At 43.0% G+C, this 17,057-nt stretch overlaps 1 protein-coding gene across 11 annotated transcripts in view; it reads left to right on the top strand.

The window, feature by feature from the left end:
• LOC143940418 (E1A-binding protein p400-like) overlaps positions 1 to 17,057 on the top strand; it is a 303,118-nt gene that overhangs the window by 107,354 nt on the left and 178,707 nt on the right. For all 11 annotated transcript variants that reach the window (XM_077461750.1, XM_077461754.1, XM_077461752.1 and 8 more), the window contains 2 exons: positions 10,838 to 11,049; positions 14,153 to 14,330. In XM_077461750.1, the coding sequence (XP_077317876.1) occupies positions 10,838 to 11,049; positions 14,153 to 14,330 (390 nt within the window). The remainder of the gene's footprint in view (positions 1 to 10,837; positions 11,050 to 14,152; positions 14,331 to 17,057) is intronic.

The following is a 17,057-nucleotide window of genomic DNA, read 5'->3' as shown; positions in this document are numbered from 1 at the left end:
GAATGCCTTCACCATTGAGCAAGTTGAACTCTCACCTCAACTAGTGGACCTCTGATATATCAGATAGGTCAAAAACGCATGTTCCCATCAAGGGTAGATCATAAGGTTACAGCAGACCAAGCGGAAGCATTTCCAGGAAGGGTTCTCCTCCGTATCATCAGATCAATGTGATATCATATATGAAAAAGAACAGGCAAATCTAGTGCTCTCCGTTGATGTAAATTTATTAAACAAATAGATAAAAGACAAATACCACTCACATTTGGAAGCACTGAACTCCAGTGCTGAGTGCTCAGATAAAAAGTACCATGCATGGATCAGTGTGTCAGCTGGCGGATGACGTCACGACGCAGGTCACGTGGTCCGTACGCGTTGCGTCCCAGAAAGTAGGCGGGACTTCATCAGCGGTGACGGAATGACGTCGGACGGCCGCTTTTATACCAACACACCATTAGAAAACCAATAACAAGCGGAGTTATGCGCAAGACAGATACCGTAGACAGCACGTATCAAACGTGACACCGGAACATAGATCTGCGCTCACTCCAAACACAGGAAGGAGAGGGAAAGCATCAAAAAATATATATGCTATGGAGACATTAAAACCAAACCATAAAAAGGCAAAATAATGGTCTGCTAATTGGCAACAAGATACAATCCTCTAATTATTCTCACATAAATTATGTAGAGAAAGAAAAAGGATATTGCCTAAAAAAACAGTACAACATAATCCCCTGGTAAGTCAAAAATAAATCTAATAAACATACCCGCAATGCCGCTGACGTCATCAGAAAGCTACACTGATCCATACATGGATTAATAACAATAAGTAACAAAATATAAATCAGAGCTAAAAATGAAAATAAAATAAATATAAAAAATAAAAAATAATAATAAAAATAAAAATAAATATAAAAATAAGATAGGAATAAAATACAAATACAAGTATAAAAGGAAAAAATTCTAATGCAATAAAAATAATTCAATTATCTGTCCGAAATGAAACAATTTAAATCAAAATCCACGTTTAGACCTCTCGGGGCAAGAACCCTTGTTTCATGGATCCAATAAGATTCACGTTTGCTTAATTGGCGTATGAAGTTACCTCCACGCCAATGTTTGGTTACCTTCTCATCCCCCAAAAACTTAAACCTCTGGGATTCTGAGAGTGCACCAATTTGAAATGGCGAGACACATTGTGGGTCTTAAGACCCTTTTTGATATTATTTACGTGTTCACCCAACCTCACGTGTAGGGGTCTGGAGGTTCTGCCAATATATTGGAGACCACATTCACATTGTAACATATATACCACCCCTATGGTAGAGCAGGTAATAAGTTTATCGATCTTATATTCCTTATTGTTACTTGTAGCTGTGAAAGATTTTCTCCTTTTTACATTGCATCTAGAATGTCTGCATGCCGTACATCTACCGCACGCATAGAAGCCGGATAAGAAAGAAAAAAGTCTACTTTCAGTTTGTACAGGAGGATCGATAACACTCGGTGCTATTTGGTCACGTATTGATGGAGCCTTCTTATATATAAAAGAAGGCCGTGCAGGTAACAGAGGGCCCAACACTCGATCCTGTTTCAATATAAACCAATTTTTGGCAACAACTTTTTCGAATTTCTTATACTGTACGTTATAATCAAGAACCATTCTGAAATTGACCCCTTCCACTCCTGATTCTTTTATCTTATCTCTAACCAAAAGGGATCTATCCATCTGTTGGACCAAAGAGATTTCATGTTCAAGAACAGAGCGATCATATCCCTTTTCTTGGAATTTAGAGGATAGGGTATGGGCTTGATGCACGAAATCATCCATATGAGAGCAGTTCCGTCTTAATCTTACATACTGTCCAATGGGGATATTGCATAACCAAGATTTATGGTGGCAGCTCCCCAGGGGAATGTACGAATTCCGATCAGTTGGCTTAAAATGATTTTTTAATACTAGCCCATCATTCGCTTTGGCGATCTCAAGATCAAGAAACACCATCCGTTCTTGGCTGATATTCCATGATAACTGGATGTTTTTTTCATTACCGTTCATAGTGCCGATAAATTCATCCAGACCAAGCCGGTCACCATCCCATATAAGGATAAGATCATCTATAAATCTATTGTAGCAAATTAACTCCTTGGGGCGGTTCCGAAACACAACGTCCTCCTCCCAGTGGGCCATGAATAAATTGGCCACACTGGGAGCAAACCTAGCCCCCATGGCAACCCCCCTCACTTGTAGATAGAACTGATGATTGAACCAAAAATAGTTCCTTGATAAACAAAAATCTAGACATTTGAGAATATATTTTCTGTGGCATTCGGATAAATCAGAATAAGTAGACATAGCCCACTGGACTGAAGCTCGCGCATCATTGTGTCCTATAATAGTGTACAGTGAACCAACGTCGGCAGTCACAAAAAAACAAGAGGCCGTAATCTCTAATGATTCAAGAATTTGTATGATGTGTTTAGTATCTTTAAGGAATGCTCTGGTTTTAAACACCAGGGGTTGTAAAAAGGTGTCAATGTATTGACCCACTCTAGAAGAGATAGAGTCAATACCATTGACAATAGGCCTGCCAGGCGGGTTGACACAATCCTTGTGGATTTTTGGTAGGCTATATATAATCGGGGTTCTGCAAAATAATGGGTCAAGATAAGATCCCTCCTTTTTATTAAGAATATTTCTATTTTTTCCTTCTTCTATTAACCAATGTAATTCATCCTTATACTGCAACATGGGGTCTTTGTTCAGAATATGGTATGTGTCAGTGTCACCGACAAGTTTATTCATTTCGGACATATAATTGATCCTATTTAAAATAACCAATCCTCCCCCTTTATCTGCGGGGCGTATGATAATATCATCCCTGCTCCTAAGGGATTCCATTCCCAACTTGATAAACTGGGGGTCCTTTACTTTACGTACTTTGAGATTGTCTAAATCATTTATGACAACATTCTTAAAAACCTCCAAAAACTTATTATCAGCATTTAAAGGATTAAACGTGGATTTGTTACGGAGATTAGAGTGTTGATTTTCAAATGATTTCACTTGTCTGACCGGATTGGATAAGAAATCTTATCCAATCCGGTCAGACAAGTGAAAGCATTTGAAAATCAACACTCTAATCTCCGTAACAAATCCACGTTTAATCCTTTAAATGCTGATAATAAGTTTTTGGAGGTTTTTAAGAATGTTGTCATAAATGATTTAGACAATCTCAAAGTACGTAAAGTAAAGGACCCCCAGTTTATCAAGTTGGGAATGGAATCCCTTAGGAGCAGGGATGATATTATCATACGCCCCGCAGATAAAGGGGGAGGATTGGTTATTTTAAATAGGATCAATTATATGTCCGAAATGAATAAACTTGTCGGTGACACTGACACATACCATATTCTGAACAAAGACCCCATGTTGCAGTATAAGGATGAATTACATTTGTTAATAGAAGAAGGAAAAAATAGAAATATTCTTAATAAAAAGGAGGGATGGATCTTATCTTGACCCATTATTTTGCAGAACCCCGATTATATATAGCCTAACAAAAAATCCACAAGGATTGTGTCAACCCGCCTGGCAGGCCTATTGTCAATGGTATTGACTCTATCTCTTCTAGAGTGGGTCAATACATTGACACCTTTTTACAACCCCTGGTGTTTAAAACCAGAGCATTCCTTAAAGATACTAAACACATCATACAAATTCTTGAATCATTAGAGATTACGGCCTCTTGTTTTTTTGTGACTGCCGACGTTGGTTCACTGTACACTATTATAGGACACAATGATGCGCGAGCTTCAGTCCAGTGGGCTATGTCTACTTATTCTGATTTATCCGAATGCCACAGAAAATATATTCTCAAATGTCTAGATTTTTGTTTATCAAGGAACTATTTTTGGTTCAATCATCAGTTCTATCTACAAGTGAGGGGGGTTGCCATGGGGGCTAGGTTTGCTCCCAGTGTGGCCAATTTATTCATGGCCCACTGGGAGGAGGACGTTGTGTTTCGGAACCGCCCCAAGGAGTTAATTTGCTACAATAGATTTATAGATGATCTTATCCTTATATGGGATGGTGACCGGCTTGGTCTGGATGAATTTATCGGCACTATGAACGGTAATGAAAAAAACATCCAGTTATCATGGAATATCAGCCAAGAACGGATGGTGTTTCTTGATCTTGAGATCGCCAAAGCGAATGATGGGCTAGTATTAAAAAATCATTTTAAGCCAACTGATCGGAATTCGTACATTCCCCTGGGGAGCTGCCACCATAAATCTTGGTTATGCAATATCCCCAGGGGACAGTATGTAAGATTAAGACGAAACTGCTCTCATATGGATGATTTCGTGCATCAAGCCCATACCCTATCCTCTAAATTCCAAGAAAAGGGATATGATCGCTCTGTTCTTGAACATGAAATCTCTTTGGTCCAACAGATGGATAGATCCCTTTTGGTTAGAGATAAGATAAAAGAATCAGGAGTGGAAGGGGTCAATTTCAGAATGGTTCTTGATTATAACGTACAGTATAAGAAATTCGAAAAAGTTGTTGCCAAAAATTGGTTTATATTGAAACAGGATCGAGTGTTGGGCCCTCTGTTACCTGCACGGCCTTCTTTTATATATAAGAAGGCTCCATCAATACGTGACCAAATAGCACCGAGTGTTATCGATCCTCCTGTACAAACTGAAAGTAGACTTTTTTCTTTCTTATCCGGCTTCTATGCGTGCGGTAGATGTACGGCATGCAGACATTCTAGATGCAATGTAAAAAGGAGAAAATCTTTCACAGCTACAAGTAACAATAAGGAATATAAGATCGATAAACTTATTACCTGCTCTACCATAGGGGTGGTATATATGTTACAATGTGAATGTGGTCTCCAATATATTGGCAGAACCTCCAGACCCCTACACGTGAGGTTGGGTGAACACGTAAATAATATCAAAAAGGGTCTTAAGACCCACAATGTGTCTCGCCATTTCAAATTGGTGCACTCTCAGAATCCCAGAGGTTTAAGTTTTTGGGGGATTGAGAAGGTAACCAAACATTGGCGTGGAGGTAACTTCATACGCCAATTAAGCAAACGTGAATCTTATTGGATCCATGAAACAAGGGTTCTTGCCCCGAGAGGTCTAAACGTGGATTTTGATTTAAATTGTTTCATTTCGGACAGATAATTGAATTATTTTTATTGCATTAGAATTTTTTCCTTTTATACTTGTATTTGTATTTTATTCCTATCTTATTTTTATATTTATTTTTATTTTTATTATTATTTTTTATTTTTTATATTTATTTTATTTTCATTTTTAGCTCTGATTTATATTTTGTTACTTATTGTTATTAATCCATGTATGGATCAGTGTAGCTTTCTGATGACGTCAGCGGCATTGCGGGTATGTTTATTAGATTTATTTTTGACTTACCAGGGGATTATGTTGTACTGTTTTTTTAGGCAATATCCTTTTTCTTTCTCTACATAATTTATGTGAGAATAATTAGAGGATTGTATCTTGTTGCCAATTAGCAGACCATTATTTTGCCTTTTTCTGGTTTGGTTTTAATGTCTCCATAGCATATATATTTTTTGATGCTTTCCCTCTCCTTCCTGTGTTTGGCGTGAGCGCAGATCTATGTTCCGGTGTCACGTTTGATACGTGCTGTCTACGGTATCTGTCTTGCGCATAACTCCGCTTGTTATTGGTTTTCTAATGGTGTGTTGGTATAAAAGCGGCCGTCCGACATCATTCCGTCACCGCTGATGAAGTCCCGCCTACTTTCTGGGACGCAACGCGTACGGACCACGTGACCTGCGTCGTGACGTCATCCGCCAGCTGACACACTGATCCATGCATGGTACTTTTTATCTGAGCACTCAGCACTGGAGTTCAGTGCTTCCAAATGTGAGTGGTATTTGTCTTTTATCTATTTGTTTAATAAATTTACATCAACGGAGAGCACTAGATTTGCCTGTTCTTTTTCATATATGATATCACATTGATCTGATGATACGGAGGAGAACCCTTCCTGGAAATGCTTCCGCTTGGTCTGCTGTAACCTTATGATCTACCCTTGATGGGAACATGCGTTTTTGACCTATCTGATATATCAGAGGTCCACTAGTTGAGGTGAGAGTTCAACTTGCTCAATGGTGAAGGGATCACATCGTCACTTGATATATTGATTGAAGATACATTACACAAGTGGACTCTTTCTGAACTTCTCTTTCACTATATGGACTTTTCATTTTTTCACTTTATGATATTTATTGTATTATTTTGTATTTGCGCTGTACTGATATTTTTTGATTTTGAGATGTGGGATTTGGTAATTTGACCTACAGTATTCTAGCTGCATTTTTATATAATTTTTTTCACTGTATTTGTTGTGTTTTTTAGCGCTGGTTGATTTTTCACTTTATATTATTAAGAATGCCACTGGTGGTGAGAGTACACTACTCCCACAGGCCAGGAAGGCCAAGGAGCCTCGCCGCAGGCAAGGGCCCTCTTTTTCTGCTCACAAGCAGCTTTTTCATCTGCCCGGTGCTTCAGCAAAATGCCCCCAGCCTGACAGGACGCCCACGGATGGTCAGAAGCGTCCCTGGGACCGCAAGCCTAACAAGCCTGCGACCAAACATGCTACCCACTACCAGTTTGGGGCTCTTCCTTTTGGCCTGGCATCAGCCCCCCGAGTCTTTACCAAAGTACTGGCTCCAGTATTGGCATTGCTGAGGCAGCGCGGGATCGCGATCGTGGGTTACCTAGACGATCTCCTCCTGAGAGCATCTTCTGCCTCAGAATTAGAGGAGGATGTGGCGATCACCATGCAGACCCTGCAAGAATTTGGGTGGCTGTTGAACCTAAAGAAGTCGGTGGTTGTACCAACTCAGCATCTGGAGTACCTGGGGTTGCTGTTGGACTCGAGGGAAGCGAGGGTTTTTCTCCCCTCGGACAAATTGCTGACTCTCAGGTCTGCGGTCAATCTGCTGATGAACCGCAAGTGGTCGTCGCTCCGCTTTTGCATGCGAGTGCTGGGGCTCATGGTGGCCTCCTTTGGGGCAGTACCTTATGCCCAGTTCCACTCCAGAGTCTTGCAGAAGGAGATATTGACAAAATGGGACAAATCTACGTTGTCGCTGGATCGGCAGATCCAGGTGAGCCAACCAGTCAGGGATTCCCTGATCTGGTGGTTGAGGTCTCCGGTGATTCAGTCAGGAAAATTGTTTCTTCCTCTGCACTGGACGGTGATCACTACAGACGCCAGTCTGTCTGGCTGGGGTGGAGTGATGAGGATTCAGTCGGCGCAGTGCCTCTGGTCGACGGAGGTATCCAAGTTGCCGATCAATTTGCTCGAATTGAGAGCGATCAGGCTGTGCCTCCACACGTGGTCGACGTGTCTTCAAGGGCGTCCGACCAGGATACAGTCAGACAACGCCATGGCTGTGTCGTACATAAATCACCAAGGGGGAACAAGAAGCTCAGTCGCTGCTCGGGAGGTCGCTCACATACTTCGGTGGGCAGAGCGACACGTTCCGGCCCTGTCAGCCATTTACATCCAGGGGGTGGAAAATTGGCAGGCGGACTACCGGAGTCGTCAGATGCTGGACCCAGGAGAATGGGCGTTACATCCAGAGATATTCCAGCTGCTGTGCCTGAAATGGGGCACGCCAGATGTGCATCTCTTGGCCTCCCGTCTCAATCGGAAGGTGCCGAGATTCGTGTCCAGGACAAGGGATCCGTGGGCAGACACATCAGACGCGCGCTGGTGGCTCCGTGGGATTAGTACCAACTGATATACGCCTTTCGTCCACTAAAACTGTTGCCACGTCTACTTCACAGAGTGGAAGCCGAGGGGATTCTGGTAATCCTGGTTGCCCCAGATTAGCCTCAGCGACCCTGGTACACAGACCTGGTGCGTCTGGTGGCAGACGCTCCCTGGTGACTGCCACTGCGGGAGGACCTCCTATCTGAAGGTCCACACTTTCACCCTGCTTTACCATCGCTGGCTTTAACGGCATGGCTATTGAGAGCCAGATGCTGAGGAACTGGGGTCTGTCGGACTCGGTGATTCCAACTATGCTGAGGGCGCGGAAATCTTCTTCAGGGAAGATATACCATCGTACCTGGAAGGCCTACATCTCCATGTTTGAGGAGAAAGGGTGGCATACGCGCTCCTTTTCTATATCGAGGATCCTGCTGTTTCTTCAGCATGGAGTGGACCAGAAATTGGTGTTGAGCACCATTAAGGGGCAAATTTCAGCCCTGGCTGTCTTTTTTCATTAGTCAGTGCCTTTGTTCAGGGGGTACGACATGTAGTCCCTCTGGTGCATCCTCCGTTACCCCCATGGGATTTGAACATGGTGTTGTCGGCGCTTCAGAAGCCGACGTTTGAGAAGATCAGGGAGATTCCCCGGTTGACCCTTTCACAGAAGGTGGTCTTTCTAGTGGCCATCACATCGGCCAGGAGGGTTTCGGAATTGGCGGCCTTGTCCTGCAAGTTGCCTTATCTGGTCATCCACAGGGATAATGTGGTGTCTGCAACCGTCCTTTCTACCAAAGGTGGTTTCAGCTTTTCATATCAATGAGGACATTGTATTACCATCGTTGTATCCTAAGCCGAAGCACCCCAAGGAGGTGGCTCTTCACACTCTCGATGTGGTTAGGGCTCTGAAGGTGTACTTGTCTGCCACAGCTCCCTTTCGGAAGTCAGACTCTGTTTGTTTCGGTGGCTGGTCCTAAGAAAGGCATGGCGGTCTCGTCGGCCACCATTTCCAGGTGGATCAGACAGATTGTAGTCCAAGCCTATGCCTTGAAGGGGCAGGTGCCCCCCTTTTCAGTCACGGCCCACTCTACAAGAGCAATCGGAACATCTTGGGCCTTCAGACGCCAAGCGTCTGTCGCTCAGGTGTGTAAGGCGGCGACCTGGTCGTCTGTCCATACGTTTACCAAGTTCTACAAGGTAGACGTCAGTGCATCGGCTGATGCTTGTTTTGGCCGCAAAGTTTTGCAGGCGGCCGTGTAGTTGCAATTGAGTTTTTTACTGGTTTTTCCATAAAAACGCAGTACTGTTTTTTGTTAAATGCACTGTTGCATTACTTCCGCAATGTTTTGGTGATCCCTCCTGTTGAAGATGCCCGGTTATATGGTGGAGGTTTTCCACACACTGCTGTTTTTTTGTGAGTTTGGTTTCACTAGTTCCCACTTGCCATGGTGGATGAAGTTTTTATGCTGTTTTTTCCCCAACTGTTCCTTAACTTTCACTAAATTCTACAACGTGGCTGTACTGGCATCTGAGGATGCTTCTTTTGGCCGCAAAGTGTTGCAGGCTGCTGTTTAGAGGGTCTATTCCCTCTTGAAGAGGTATTGTTCAGGTTGGGTTACAGTTTGTTTCTGTGTTGAGCTCCTGTTACCTGGTTGGCTCTTGTGTTAACCTTGGGATTTTTTGTTGTGCCACTCCTCATGTTTGGCACTGCTTTGGGACATCCCTATGGTTCTGAATAATGGAGCACTGTGCCTGTGAATGAACGAATAAGAAAATAGGATTTTTGACTTACCGTAAAATCTGTTTCGCTGAGTTCATTGACAGACACAGCACCCACCCCTCTAAGGAGTTGTTAATGCTTCTGACACTGCTTGTTACTGAACTGAAAGCTTATAGCAGGGAGGGGGGTGTATATCACCTAGGACTGCCCAAAGGCATAGCCAAGCCTTTTTTCTGCCTAGTGTCCTACTCCTGTAGGGGGCAATATAACCCTATGGTTCTGAATAATGGAGCGTTGTGTCAATGAACTCAAAGAAACGGATTTTACGGTAAGTCAAAAATCCTATTTTTTTTGGTATTTTTTTGTTTTTTTAGCAAAAAAAAAAACCCTGCGGTGATTAAATACCACCAAAAGAAAATTATCTGTCTCAAAAAAATTGACAAAAAGTTAACTTGGGTACAGCGTTGCATGATCGTGCAATTGTCATTCAAAGTGCACCAGCGCTAAAAGGTGAAAGTTGACCAGGGCGGGAAGGGGGTGAAAGTGCCCAATATTGAAGTTATTAAACGGCAGGCTTTTTCTTTCAAAACATTTTTTTTTTGAGAAGTAATAACCTTTTAAAAAACATGTTTAAAAAGAATACACATTAGTTTAATATCAGAGAGGGCATTCGCCAGCTGTATGTCATGTGAACACTGCGCAAATATGCATTACACCACCGTCATAACAAATATAACAAAGAAAAATTACTGCTTCATAATATCGGGAGATTGAATGCGAAAGACCTCACCCGGTCCCTAGAACATGAGACATCACAAGTTTGGCAATAAAGAAAAAAAACAAAAATTAAGAGCAAAAAGAAGAAGAAAAGAGAAAACACCCGAACAAAGTGGCAGCAAAACGAAACCACAGCCCATCAGCATTGACGTGTGATAAGTGTAACTATTATACCAGACAGTTATCACATAGCATTATCCTCACTCTGTGGCAGACATATGATAACCGTGAGAAAGTAAATTATCCCTGGGTATAATGCATTTATCTCAGTCTGGGCTAACACTGCAGTAACTTTAATGATGCAAGAGAAAAGGGGTCTAGACCCAGCACCGCTAGCCACGGATCCCAGAATCTATAAGGGTGACCCCTACAGTGGTAAATTTTGTTGGTCTTTCAAAAGGGTAATATTGACTTGTTGTCTCCAGTCATCAAACATGAGGGGGCTAGGAGACAGCAATTTCATGGCTATGGTTTTGTGAAAACGGCCGGCTTTATTGAACTTATTTTGGACCACATTTGTCTGTGGTATAATGTGTTCCTGTTTCTTTTTGTAGATATCAGAGAACACCCAGTGGAAGCGGACATGCCTCAGAAACATTGTACAACTGTTCTCATTGACTCCCTGCTGGGTATGGACCAGTATAGATCAGTTGACAGGTCTAATCTAGCTCTTATGAGTTCTAGAAAACACACCAGAGATATTGAAGATGTGGCCAGAGCAGCAGAGGTGCTTCTTCCCAGTGGAAGTTCTCGTGTTACATGTGCGGTAAGAACTGTGTTTATCCTTCCCTTTTAGGAATTTTCTTACAGTGGAACTTTAGTCAGAAAAGTAAGTCCTGCTAGATCACTTCACGCAGGCCCCTTTTGCAGGTATAACTACAGATCAATAAGTAAAAATGAGTGCCTATACTGTTTAAAATCCAGTAATAAACATTCTTACCCTTCTATGAACGTGCTCAGTTGCTCACTATCTTTCAGCACTGTGCTGAAAATGTAGAGGCTGATCTGCTGACAGCCTAAAGATTTACTGCTGCTCAGGTGCTCTAGGCTTCAGCAAGAAGAAACAGTGACATTGCTGTAGGCAATTAACAGCACACACTAATTTTGGTAGCATAATTAATAATGTGGATTTACAGTGGGGCAAAAAAGTATTTAGTCAGCCACCAATTGTGCAAGTTCTCCCACTTAAAAAGATGAGAGAGGCCTTTAATTGTCATCTAGGTATAGCTCAACTATGAGAAACAAAATGTGGAAATAAATCCAGACAATCACATTGTCTGATTTTTTTAAAGAATTTATTTGCAAATTATGGTGGAAAATAAGTATTTGGTCCCCTACAAACAAGTAAGATTTCTGGCTCTCACAGACCTGTATCTTCTTCTTTAAGAGGCTCATCTGTCCTCTACTCATTACCTGTATTAATGGCACCTGTTTGAACTTGTTATCAGTATAAAAGACACCTGTCCACAACCTCAAACAGTCACACTCCAAACTCCACTATGGTGAAGACCAAAGAGCTGTCGGAGGACACCTGAAAGAAAATTGTAGACCTGCACCAGGCTGGGAAGACTGACTCTGCAATAGGCAAGCAGCTTGGTGTTGAGAAATCAACTGTGGGAGCAATAATTAGAAAATGGAAGACATACAAGACCACTGATAATCTCCCTCGATCTGGGGCTCCACGCAAGATCTCACCCCGTGGGGTCAAAATGATCACAAGAACAATGAGCAAAAACGCCAGAACCACACGGGGGGGACCTAGTGAATGACCTGCAGAGAGCTGGGACCAACATAATAAAGGCTACCATCAGTAACACACTACTACGCCAGGGACTCAGATCCTGCAGTGCCAGACATGTCCCCCTGCTTAAGCCAGTACATGTCCGGGCCCATCTGAGGCTTGCTAGAGAGCATTTGGATGATCCAGAAGAGGATTGGTAGAATGTCATATGGTCAGATGAAACCAAAGTAGAACTGTTTGGTAGAAACACAACTCGTCAGAGGAGAGAGAATGCTGAGTTGCAACCAAAGAACACCATACCTACCGTGAAGCATGGGGGTGGCAACATCATGCTTTGGGGCTGTTTCTCTACAAAGGGAACAGGATGACTGATCCGTGTACATGAAAGAATGAATGGGGCCATGTAGCGTGAGATTTTGAGTGCAAACCCCATCAGCAAGGGCATTGAAGATGAAACGTGGCTGGGTCTTTCAGCATGACAATGATCCCAAACACACCACCCGGGCAATGAAGGAGTGGCTTCGTAAGAAGCATTTCAAGGTCCTGGAGTGGCCTAGCCAGTCTCCAGATCTCAACCCCATAGAAAACCTTTGGAGGGAGTTGAAAGTCTGTGTTGCCCAGTGACAGCCCCAAAACATCACTGCTCTAGAGGAGATCTGCATGGAGGAATGGGCCAACATACCAGCAACAGTGTGTGTGACAACCTTGTGAAGACTTACAGAAAACGTTTGATCTCTGCCATTGCCAACTAAGGATATATAACAAAGTATTGAGATGAACTTTTGATATTGACAAAATACTTATTTCCCACCATAATTTGCAAATAAATTCTTTCAAAAATCAGAGAGTGTGATTGTCTGGATTTGTTTCCACATTTTGTATCTCATAGTTGAGGTATACCTATGATGACAATTACAGGCCTCTCTCATCTTTTTAAGTGAGAGAACTTGCACATGGCTGACTAAATACTTTTTTGCCCCACTGTATGTTCCTTGCTAAAGAACATTATTTTTTATTAAGGTGTTAAGTGTAAAATTACGCTTTAATATTTTTCTATAAATGCATCTCTACCGCATGTTTTTTGTTGATAAACTTATGGGAAATCTAGCACAGTTCAGTTTTTTAGATATTCTATTGCTCTATGAATATGTTCATTTTATGCCCTGAAATAAAACATATTTGACTAGCCAACAATAGTAATAACAGTAAAGTTACCTTAAGACTTTATACATTTGTACTCAGATTTTGGAATGCTTACAATAAATTATTACCAATGATTATAAAATGATTGTAACCTAAGTAGATCACAACAGATCACCAAATGAAAAAGGAAATTTTAAGCATGTTTACTCAAATTGTCTTTAGTATGTTCAGGGGACAACTGCGTTCACAGCTTATGTCTTATTAATGTTTTAGGCGCATATATGATGATTTCAAAGTCAGATTATTTCCCAAAAACTACGTTTTGTGTACTTTTTTTATGCATTTAAAGCAGAGTTCTGCTAACTTTTAATATTAGAACACTTACCTGTCCTGAAGTCCAGCAATGTCTGAGGTTTCCATTGGCTGTCGGGTGCTGCTGCCGCCATTGCCAATAAGGGCGTGATGCCTTTTGGGTTCACGGCCGAGTCCCTACTATGCATGCACGAAGCGCGACTGCGCTCTCCCACTGGCCTGACAGTAGGGGGAGGAGGAAGAGGGGGCCTGACTTCTGACATATCTTGCCGCGGTGAGGTCCGTAGGAAGTGGGGACAGGGTACCTGTCAAAAACAGGTACTCCTCCTCCCCAAAAGGTGACAAATGTGGCACCATAGGGGAAGGAACAGGTAAGTGGAAGTTTTACTTTTGAGTGGAATGTTTTAAATACTTATATACTCTGTCCAACAAACAGCAGTGTGAGAATTGATAGACCACCTGCTCTTGGTGATTTTAGTGAAAATGGTGTGATGTCAAGTTATATCTTTCTCTAGCCCTTTTTTTAAATAAATGCAGTACTAAATCAGCCAAAACTATTTAATATTTGAAGAATACTTGGAAAACTCAATCCTGATGTATTTGAGTTAGCAATCCAAACTCTAAAATGTAAGTTGTAAAATTTTACTGAGAATGTTGCTTGTTTGCTTCTCAGGTGAAGCCAAGACCCTCTCCTCTTCTACATGGCACTCTTCGGGAATACCAGCTGGTGGGGCTAGACTGGCTGGAGAAACAGTACAAGAAGAATCTTAATGGAATTTTGGCTGATGAATCTGGGCTCGGCAAGAATATCCAGGTTATTGCTCTTATGGCACATCTAGCTAGCAACGAAGGTGAGGAAACGTTATTACTAGCAAAAGTATGCTTACTCCAGATTGGACAAGCTTGGGGATACAAACAATAATGAAGTGCACAGAGGGATGCAGGGGGAATGAAAGCATAGTCAGTATATGCAGGAATGAAGAGCAAAGTGTTTGTATGGGCACAATATGTATAGGAAAGGAGTGCAGAGGGTGTGGCCGTTTGTGCAGGAGTGGAGTGCCGAGGGTATAACGGGGGCAGTATATGCAGGAGAAGAGTATAAAGGGTATGGCATGGGGCAGTATGTGCAGGTGAGGAATGTGGTAGGTATGACGGCAGGCATTTTGCACAGAAAGAGTTTGGATGTTATGACAAGGTGCAGTATGTGCAGTAGAGGAGTGCCAGAGGATATGACAGATGGCAATATGTGCAGAAGAGTTGTGCGGAGGGTATGATAAGACCAAAGTATGTGCAGGAGAGGGGTGCATTAGGTATTACAATAGGCAATATGTGCACACGATGAGTGTGGGGAGTATCACCCAATACCTTTGCAACATGTGCAGTAAAGTAGTGCTCTAGAATATGGTAATAAGCAGTATGTGCAGAAGAGAAGTGCAGAGGATATGACAGCAAGCAATGTGTGCAAAGTAGAGTATGAAGGGCAACACAGGGTGCGGTATATGCAAGAGAGACATTCATAGGGTATGATGGCAGGCAGAAAGGAATATGGAGGATATCACAGGGAGCATGACTTACAGAAGAGAGGTGCAGAAGGTATGACATTAGGAAATAAATGCAGGATTGAAGCCGGAGGGTATGGCAGTATGTGCTGCACAGGACTGTTAAGGGAATTTCAAGATGCAGAGACCACTCCTCCCAGGTCTAGGCATTCACAGCTTAGGAAGTGCGCCTGCCATTTGTCCACTTCAGGGATGTGGATGGCTGAGAGAACTGGAATGTGCCTTTTCTCCAAGGTGAGTATCAGACTTGTTTCTCCTAGGGAAGCTTGACTTTTGGTACCCCCTTGATATTTTATTAGGCCACTGCTGTAGCATTGTCTGATTGTATTCTGACTGGATGACCTTGCAGAATTGAAATCAAGTATTGTAGAGGTAATCTGATGGCTCTCAGTTACAGAATGTTTATGGGATGTTTTGAAACCTGTATAAACCATGTCCCTTGGTCAGTCACTCACCTTCCATGGTATGTGAAAGACTTTCCCAATTCCAGTATTGGAGATACACCATGTCAGGAACCACTTTGTCAGGCTCGACAGAAGCAGTGGCCTATCCAAGGACTGGATTTGCTTGTTTCACGTTGTAAGTATGTTGGATTAAAGAGGTCTGGAGTGAAACTGGGCAAAGAGAACTGTCTTGAAGGAGACTACCATGAAGGCCAGAACCCTTATGCAAAATAAAACAGAGGGAGGCTGTTTTAACCTTGGAGTCCTCTTGTGAGATCACCGCATGGATCAGTTTGCCATAGTGTTACAAACGCTCCTGAGTCACACCGGTCACCTGGAATCCCCCACTGTGGCTTCTCTGGTACAACCTGTGTTGCAGGCCACCCCTGCTGCTGTGCCAATCTCTGTACAGGCACCCTCCTCGAGTATTACCTCTATAAGAGGTATGTCTGGTTTGTTCCGCTTCCCCAGCGATTTGGGGGTAATCCAGTTCAATGCAGAGGGTTTCTCAACCAGGTTGAGATTTACTTTTAGATGCTGCCCCAGGCGTTTCCCATGGACAGAAGCAAAGTAGGTTTCGTGATATCTTTGCTTTCTGAGAGAGCCTTGGCCTGGGCAAACCCTCTGTTGTCTTGAGTTACCCTGACTTTGTGGCCTCCTTTAAAAGGGTATTTTATGTTCCCGCACGCTCCGCTTCTGCTGCCAAATGCCTCATGTCCATTAAACAGAGTACAAGAACTTTTGCCAACTACGCCATTGAATTCTGTACTCTGGCAGCAGAGGTTGCTTAGAACAATGAGGCCCTCGTAGCTGCTTTTTCTCATGGTTTCTCGGATTCCATCAAGGATGAGATAGCAGCCCGAGATATACCGACTGAGCTAGAAAGCTTGATCTGGTATGCCATCCTCATTGACTCCAGACTGAGAGAAAGACTTTCTTTGAAAGAGCGCTTGTGGAAGCCTCCTGTATGTTTGCCTCTGAGCTTTGCAGTCCCACCTGTGCCTCCCTCAGCTCCCATGCCTCCTGTTACCGAGTTGTTCAGTAAGATGAACCCATGCACTTGGGCTTCATGCGTCTTCCTGCGGATGAGAGAGCCTTAAGGAGGAGGGAGAGATCGTGCCTTTATTGTGGCCAGGCAGGTCACTTTTTGAAGTCTTGTCCTACCCGTCCAGGGAATGCCCGAACCTTGAGGCCCTGTCATGGACAGACTTTATGTGGCGTTGTTTCTTCCCCAGTTATCCAGAAGGATAAGCCCCTGGTTTCGGTCACCTTTTCTTGGGCTGAGTCGTCCATCGAGATACAGGCTCTAATCAACCCTGGGGCTGCAGGCCTGTTCATTGATGTTGCCTTTGTATCGCAGCACTCGATTCTGCTGAAGCTGTGTGACATTCCACTTGCCATTGAGGCTCTTGATGGGAGACCTCTACAGCCTGCCCATGTGACTCATGAGACGGTTCCGTTGTCCATGGCCGTAGGGGCTCTTCACCATGAGATAATCCAATTCCAAGTTATTTCCTCACCCAGGTTTCCGCTGGTTATTGGTTATCTTTGGTTACAGAGGCACAACCACTCTTTT

The sequence above is a fragment of the Lithobates pipiens genome, unplaced genomic scaffold (genome assembly GCF_037356315.1).
Source record: "Lithobates pipiens isolate NorthernLeopardFrog02 unplaced genomic scaffold, aLitPip1_a1.2 Scaffold_3, whole genome shotgun sequence".
Lineage (NCBI taxonomy): Eukaryota > Metazoa > Chordata > Amphibia > Anura > Ranidae > Lithobates > Lithobates pipiens.
This window is presented reverse-complemented; position numbering and strand designations above follow the sequence as displayed.